This window comes from Belonocnema kinseyi, chromosome 3 (genome assembly GCF_010883055.1).
Source record: "Belonocnema kinseyi isolate 2016_QV_RU_SX_M_011 chromosome 3, B_treatae_v1, whole genome shotgun sequence".
NCBI lineage: Eukaryota > Metazoa > Arthropoda > Insecta > Hymenoptera > Cynipidae > Belonocnema > Belonocnema kinseyi.
The window spans coordinates 54,605,381-54,614,173 of record NC_046659.1 but is presented as its reverse complement, the minus strand read 5'-3'; the positions used below and the strand labels follow the sequence as shown (position 1 = coordinate 54,614,173).

At 30.9% G+C, this 8,793-nt stretch overlaps 1 protein-coding gene across 10 annotated transcripts in view; it reads right to left on the bottom strand.

The window, feature by feature from the left end:
- The window catches only part of LOC117168885 (rhophilin-2), a 177,904-nt gene that overhangs the window by 12,146 nt on the left and 156,965 nt on the right, over positions 1–8,793 (bottom strand). For all 10 annotated transcript variants that reach the window (XM_033354790.1, XM_033354791.1, XM_033354792.1 and 7 more), the window contains 4 exons: positions 7,157–7,232; positions 4,742–4,819; positions 986–1,369; positions 789–887 (listed from right to left, as the gene is read on the bottom strand). In XM_033354790.1, coding sequence (XP_033210681.1) covers positions 789–887; positions 986–1,369; positions 4,742–4,819; positions 7,157–7,232 — 637 coding nt within the window. The remainder of the gene's footprint in view (positions 1–788; positions 888–985; positions 1,370–4,741; positions 4,820–7,156; positions 7,233–8,793) is intronic.

Genomic DNA, 8,793 nt, shown 5'->3' with positions numbered 1-8,793 from the left:
TTGACTCAAAAGAATGGCATGGAGAAAGAGAAGGCAGAAGGAGAGTAGAGAATAAAAGAGTCAAGGTTTAACGGGAACTATGTGTGGATAATGCCAAAGGTAGAGAGCGCAATATTTGTGTGAAAAAGGAGAACAGGGAAGTCAGGAACTTATAGAGACAATGAGATGCGGTTACATGGAGAATTATAATAGGTTCTGGCTTTATAGAAAGAAGAGAATGTGTGAATTGTGCGGGAAGGGGGATGCAAAAGGTAAGCACTGGTTGGAGGAATGTGAAGAGGTGGAAAGGAGTGGGATAAGCATGGAGGTATTGTCGCATGAAAGGGGGGACAAAAAGGCAGTAACATGGGTGAAGGGGGTGTTGGGTAAAATGGAGAAGAAGAGAACGAAGGAGGAAGAGGAATGGAGAAGGAAGGATTGTAAATAAGAGAGGAAATAAATGTAAGAAAACTGTATATATCGTAAATAGTAGTTAAGTGTTAGGCGTTAGCCACGGAGACAGAGGCTGGCAATGCGAGGCATAGCGAGGAAAGAGAGACATGCGTGCGAGGCGAGGTGAGGCGCAGCGAGGAAGTTTAGAATATAGAAGCGAGCGGATTAGTTAAGTCGTGGATGAATGGTAATGTGTAAGAGATAGCTGTAAGAAAATTCTGTACAAACAATCAAAGTGTAAGCAAATAAATTTGTTAGGGCCAGCAGGCCGTAAAATAAACGTTTATCTACTACTACTACTAAAGTTGCCTAACTTGGAAAGTTCAGAACAAAATCATTCTAAACAATTTATTCACCTGTGCAGCTTCTTGAGCAAGGTCCAAAGAGACATCAATATTTCTTGAATCCCTGGATTGAAGTTCAAGCTTCTCGAAAAGGCACTCCCTCGCTTGAGCCTACACAGCGAAATAGAAGATTAGTAAATGTTAAGTAAAAAATCTTCTTTATAATATTCGAGTTGATAGAAAATAATTTGACGATTTTTTTATCGTACCAGCATCAACTGAACCAGCATGTCCAGCATGTCTGGTCCCAGGTCCATACTGGGTGCATTCGTAAAATTCTCATGGATGTATCTGAAGGTCCCTGCTGCTCTGAGGAATGCATCAACTGCCTGATCCAATCCTCTAGCTGTACGTCTGTCTTGCTTGGCACCTAATTGAGTGTACAGAGCGCCTGCATTGAATAGGATCGACGCTTTTTCGAACGCGACTGTCCTCTGACAACTCGGCACTCCTGTTAGGGAATCGAACCATTCAAAGTAAATACCTAGGCTTCTGTCCGGGGGAAAAAAACGCCTTTCGATAAAGTAGAGTTGATTGTAGTAACGTAGGAGTAATGCAATTCCTGCCGCGTCTCTCGTTGGTGTTCTCGTCGCCTGAAAGTCAAAATTATTCATTCCTATTACTGGGTCATTAGTACACTCTCATGTTTACAAAAGAATTCAATTAAAAATGAAATGAAAAATTTACTGTAAAAATTAGGTTGTTATTATCTTGCACTGAAAAATCTGTATGTCAGACTTTTCGACTATTCCACCGAGAATATATAATTTCAACAGTATTTAATACTGATACAAGATTTAAGTACGTCGGCGCTCATCCAAATTCAGGCGAGCCAAGTGCTGCTTAACTTTAAGAATCGAACGAGAACCCTTAAACAATTCCATTCTTGCGCTTGGAAACATAAATGCAAATTGAAATTCATTTAAGCTTTCAATAACTTCAAAATAAGATCATTTTAAATTTGATTAACCCAAAATAATTAAACTCAAAATTAGGTCCTATCAAAATCAAGGATTCAAAATTAAAATCGCTCCTTCAGAAAATACTCCATTCAAAACAAAACTTTCTGCCAATTTTTGAGAACACGCAGGTAATCTTCGAATGATTGTAACAAATCTAAAAAAATTTATTAAACTTTGAAATACGGGTTCCTTTAGTTCCACCAAAGAATGATGCATTCAAATACCAAATCATTCTGACATACGTCAATCAATGGCATGTCATTTAAAGGACTGAATATTAGGGTACATAGGTAAATAAAAAATTCTTGAATTTAAAATCGATACAAAGAGAAAAAGTAGCGTGTTGGTATCCTAAAAAAGTATCATTGCCTATAGGAGATAAATCATATGTAATTCACCCCTGTTTCGGGAAACATTCTTTACACCTATAACTTGTGGTTTAAAAACTTTTTTAAGCATGTGTGCACTTTTTTGTTACAGAAATACAGAGCAAAAAAACGGTAAGACCAAGAAATTTAAATTGGAATTGCAGCAAGTTTCAAATTTTGGAATACGGTATTCCATATAATTTTGGTCTAGTGTACTTCTGTAGTAAAAACGCCCACACATGCTCAGAAAAAAATTGCATACCACAAATTATAGGGATAATTTTATTAAATGCCAAATATTAATTTAAAAAATTCATTCTATTTCCAATGTTTATTTTTGGGAATTGCCTATTTTTTTCTACTATACTTTTATGCGAAAAAAGCCTAAAAATGCTCAGAAAAATGTAAACCACAAGTTATAAACATAATTTTGTGTAACCCCAAACTGGAAATTTTGAAAACTCGCTGCATATTCAATTTTGATTCTTGGGTTTTGGCCATTTTTTTCCTAGTGCATTTTTGTCACTTTAGGTTTTCATGTGGCTAAAAAAATATTCCCTATTTATACAGGTATTAAGAATTTTTTCCAAAAACAGACGTAATTTAAATAGAAAATTCTCAGAAAATAGTTCATTAAAATCTGAAAATAATCGGGCAGACTTTTTTGTCCTCCTGGAATGAAAAAAAAAAGTTTATCTCGGGAAATTTACAAGCAAATAGCAGAATTTTTTATAGGAATAGCGGGAAACATAGAAACTACCTTTTTCAAATATAAAAATCTTTTTTACTTTATGTAATAAAAATATTAAGTAAGCAAATCATTTAAATCTGGGCTTTCATGTGTTAAAAAGTAGTGCAGCTATTGGAAAAGCTAGCCAGAGGCGTCAGAACTATGTCCAATATTTTTTTCTTAATTTGGAATAAAATCCAAAATGTACCCAACTTATCCATTGATAAATCAAGTATTACATGTGTATTCTGATCAATATAAATAAAATATTTTTAAAATAATTATTTGAAATTATTTGAATTTGAATTATTTTATTATTATTTATTATTTTAAGTATTTATAATTATTTGAAATTTCGCGCGCTTCCCGATTCCAGCACAAATTGTGTCGCCAACCTCAGTTAAAGCAATACAATATCTTTGGCAATACCGTTCTCGTATTATTTTACCGGGTATGTTTTCCTAAAATTGAGCTCAAATACCTTAGAAGTAAGCGCAAATGAGCAGTAATTCAAATTTCATATTATATTTTCTGTCTCAAAAAAGTTTTCCTGCGAGGAACCTGTTTAAACCTGTTTAAAAGCTAAGATTAACAATAGTTCTTGGAGCCCGCGAAAGGCTTCTCCATAAGATCCCATGTTTTTTGATACCATTTTAAAAAGTGATTATTCAAGTCTTAACCTAGAAAACAATAGCACCAAATGCATGGGGCAAAACATCATTTTTTAAATCTCATCGTAATAAATGAATAATGAGTTCATGTCAAGGCCTTCAAAATTAGAGACTATGTAGTTAAAAATGAAACATTCAACTTTATAAAATTTCAAAGTAGTAACCTGAAAAAATGGAATAAATTCAAATTCGAATTCGTGAAAATTAGACAATCTCCAAACGACAAGTATTTGAAGATTGCACAGATTTCTGATTTTGTATTTTAAGTACTCAGAATAAAATTATACAATATGAAATTGCATGTTAACTAAAGTCTATGAAAATATAAAATTTCTGTAAGCAAACATTAAAAATTGTACATTGTAAAATTAATAACGCTCATAATTGCAGAATTAAAAATTAAGGGTCTTAAAAGTTAAAATTTTTAAAAAAATCAAAGCTTTCAAAGGTGAATAATTTAAAACTTGAACTGAAGTGCTTACAACTTTACAATATTTCAAAATGAAATCGTGTAGCAAATTTCAATAATTTAAAATCAAACTCGTCCGAAATAACATAATTTTGTGTTATATCAAATGACTTATAAGGCAATCGAATTTTGCCAATTCTTAAATAAAACATTCTAAATAAACAAAATAAATTTCTCTGTTATTTTCTGACACTTCGGGTTATTATCCACATAATTTTGCACACTGGGATAATTATATCCCTTATTCTTAAAATTATTAATCTTTCTAGAAAGTAATGTTGTGCAGATATGGACTGAATTGCAATCAACAGGTAGTTATCTTTCATACTGAAATCTCTCATTTAATTTACCTTGACTGACTTTTTGATCGTAAAATAGACTTTTATATCTTTGTCAATGGCATAGACACTTCTCATATCGGACGTAGTAAATTGCTATAACACTGTAAGTACTATCCTATTTTTAAATGTTTATCTCGGGCTGAGATTACATTTTATGTTCATGATAAAGTTAACTACCAAGTCCCTAAATTTAATTTCAACACGTGGCTGCAAAAATTAAAAAACAAAAGAAAAAATATCTTTAAAATGTATTAAAAATGAAAATGAACTTAAATAAAAACATTTTCACAAAAATTAAAGTATAATATAAAAACAAATCTCGATGATGTTAATCAGCGTAAATTTTAATTTATAATAGCCCGTAAACCAATTTAATAAAAGTATTGTAGTATAATGTAGAGTTTTAATTTGAAACCATTTTTACCTGTCTCGTCTCCATAAGTTCTGCAATGGCCTCTTCGTAATTTCCGCCATCTTCACTATAGTGTTCTAGAATAAAATCCTGCAATGAAACACAAGTTTAAATTAATCAAAATTAATAGAATTAAATTAAATAAATTAATAGAGGAAATGTTTACACGAAAAGTATTACAAAAACAAAGTTTTATATAATAATATTTCACACGTTCCGTAATTTTGAGTAGTTTCAAATTTTAGATTTTAAAAAGTTTATAATGCATAATCATATGCATACATATATATTTTTCTTTTATATTTCTTAATTAATTGGAATTTGTTTAATGTGTTCTGAATTTTATATGAATTTCGCAGGCCTGGTCACTAAGTGTCGTTAAATCGATATTTTCTTACCAGAATTGTTCGCGCTACAACATTACCCCGTTACAACAATATTTTTATCAGCATAGCGGTACTTAATATGGGAAATTAAAACTAAATATCTCTGACCTAAATTAAATAAACCTGCTTCGAAGAAAACTCGTTCAAATAAAAAAGACTGTCGCACTTATAAGCAATAAAAAAAGGAATCTCATTTATATGAAGACACTACTCAGTGTTTAATGCCTTAACCTTCAGTGAAACGTATATTACATGTTTTCATCTTAATCAACAAGTAAGAAGCAGTTTCTAATCTTCAAAAATGGTGAGAATTACATTGGAATTAATTCGAAAACGTTCAGAGCATAATGAAGGAGAAATTTCGACTCTGGAAGAAATATCTCTTCATCAAGAAAATATAGAAAAAATTGAGATGCTCAATCATCTCTGTCGAGACTTAAGAATTCTTTTACTACAGTATAATCTTATTTCTAAAATAGAAAATCTGAATAAATTGAAGAAACTCGAATATTTAAATCTAGCTTTGAACAATATTGAATTCATCGAAAATTTAGAAGGATTGGAGAGTTTGAAGAAACTTGATCTCATGGTCAATTTTATTGGCGACTTACAAGGTGTCAAAAAACTAAGGTGAGAAATGCTTTTGTAGAGTAGAAAAATTCGGATTTAAATTTTTTCAATAAAGACTGTATACGACCTGCACGTATGCTCCCACACAATATTTTTTGTACACAGATGTAATAAACAATTAGAACAGCTGATTTTGACTGGAAATCCTTGCACTGATTACATAGGATATAGAGAATATGTAATTTCAACACTCCCTCAAATAAAGGAACTGGATATGATCGAAATTGAAAGATCAGAAAGAATAAAAGCTTTGCAAAAATATGCACAAGTTCAAGGTGACGCTATTAGAGGATACAAGAAATATGAAAAAGTAAGAGAACAGCAGACAGTGCAACACCAAGAAAAACAGAGTTTAAAGATCACGGAAATTAATGCTGACGGTTCAGAGGACGTAAGTCAACTAATTTTTCTGATTCACATTTTACTGTGATTTAAACCTGTTTTATAATGTTAGTGAAATAAATTTCTTTTCTTTCTAAGGTCAATGATGATGAAGAAAACAGCAAGTTTTGGAAATCATCAAGCTATAATACACCAGAAGATCGAATTGCAATCGCAGAACGGACACAAAAGTTAGAACAAAAAAGAACCAAGTCCAGAAATGAGGAAGAAAACCCGAAATATATTCCTAAACTATTTAGCCTCGATGGAAGACCTTACAATATTAACCAACCAAAAGTAGCTTTTAAATTAAACGATGAAGATGATTCGAATATAATTCTTGATGTTGCAGTTTACAAGTAAGAAAAAAATATTATTTAAATTAAAATTACCAAAACACATTGCTTTAATCTTTCTACACTTTATTTATAACCATAGACATTTGGATACATCTTATCTGGATGTAGACGTTCAACCTCTTTATGTAAGAGTTTCCATAAAAGGAAAATGTTTGCAATTAACACTGCCTTTTGAAGTTTCGACAGAAAAAAGTTTTGTTAAAAGAAATACAACGACAGGACATTTAGTAATAACGATGCCTCGATTAAATCCATCGAAGACAATCTCAGCGAACAAGAGCAGCAAGAAGGAAATAAAAGTTGAAAGAGAAAAGTTAAAAACTATTAAAAAAGTTGGAGCGATGATAACAAAACGAGAACTTTTAGAAATTGGACCACCAAGGGATGATTTAGATTTTTCAAAAATTGCCATCGACTCTAAAAAAAGGAAGGGACCAACTCATTTGCCAAAACTAAAAAATAGTCAGGATTTTGTTGATGATCCTGAAGTTCCTCCTTTGGAGTGATATTTTTACTGACAGTTACTATAGGTTGATTATTTAAGAAGTATTAAATCCTATCTCTATGTATTCACTTTTAAAAATAAAGTTACAATTTAAATTAAAGTGATATAAATGTCTTGCTTGAATTAACTTTAAAGAAAAATAACTATAAAAATAAAACATACTTACTTTAAAGGGATCTCTAAAGTCGATATCTTTGGTCTCTTTCAGGCCTAGTGGTATCATGGGCATAATAGGATCTTCACTGAAATTAAAAAGAAAAAGAAATACTACACTGAAACTATAAATTATTCATATTTTTACGTCATATTTTCAAGTTAATGTCTTTCAACCTTGTACCCTTTTCTCTCTGACGAATATAGAGAATACAATCAAACACTAGTTTTCATTATCTCGCATATGGTCCATGCATGATTCATTCCGCCTTTCACTTATTCTAATGTATACCATTTTGAAAAATCATTAAATCCATTTTTTGTGGTATGAATTTTAACACAGATTCCTTTATTGTCTGGCAATCAAAATATATTTTCTAAATCAAACTGACATGTATTTTAACATTAGAATTCTAAGGAAGCAATAATAATGAAGAATATTTGATACATATTTGTTTGCAGGAAAAGTCCACTGACTTAGATAAATATTTAAAGTTATGTACGTTAGAGTTGTCCTTATTACGTGGGGTAAACCATTATTTAAAAAAATGTTGGGCTTTCGACCCTTAGTTTGGCGAGGTGACACCAGAAAAAGATGTCCTGAAATTTGTATCCCAATCAGATAATAGTATTTAAAGGTCTTGCAGAAGCCTTCAATTTTCCTATATAAAATACATGGCAAAATTTAAAGATTTATCCCAATTATTAAAATAATTTCCTTAAATTATACGGGAATCTAACTCAATTTAACGCCCACCTGGGGAATGGTAGCTTTATATACCAATTTTAACACGAAACTAGGGAGTGGGAGCCCAACATTTTCAATGTATAAAAATAAGGATTACCCTAATGTGCTACCTTAAAATTTATTCAATTTTTGTCTTTTGATCTGCAAATACTTCTCATTATAAGAAAATCCACCTTTTTATAGACTTTAAAATATTTTCAACAGTCTTCCGAATGGATTTTAAGGTTGTTTATAAACTCTTCTTTTTGAGAAGTTGAAAATATTTTCACATTTTAGTTACAAATTTTCATGTTCATTTTTTGCAGTGAAATGAGTTTTCATTGATAACTTCCTTCAATATTATAAGATAATCAAACCTTTTTACTTGTCATAATGTTCATATTATAACATTTTTACTGCAAGAATTACTGACTTAAAGAACATCCACGTAAATTATGTATTAATGGAGTTTAAACATTTTTCAGATTTTTCTCCATAAGTTCTTAAAGGAAAGCGCGGAGGATGGAGGGGTGCATTTCTCTATATCGTAACCAATCGTTATTAAAAATGGTTAATTGAATATGTTAAAAAGTAGATATAGGCACCTTAGCCATACATTCCTGGAAGGGATTTGACTTTATTATTGCAAAATATATAAAGATGTCCAAATATTATTTTAATTTTCTGCAGTTGCGAACAGAAAACTACACGAGAAAAGAAATGGAAGTAAATACATGAATTTTTTATGAGATTTCTAAAAAGAGTAAAATTAACCTTCTTCTACAAACTTAATGGTTCAAACATCAATTCTAGAGTCAAATCGAAAAAATAGAATAATTTTATAATTTTCCTAATAGTAAGATCACATATAAATTTTTTTCTAAACACACACACACACACATACATACATATATACATACATA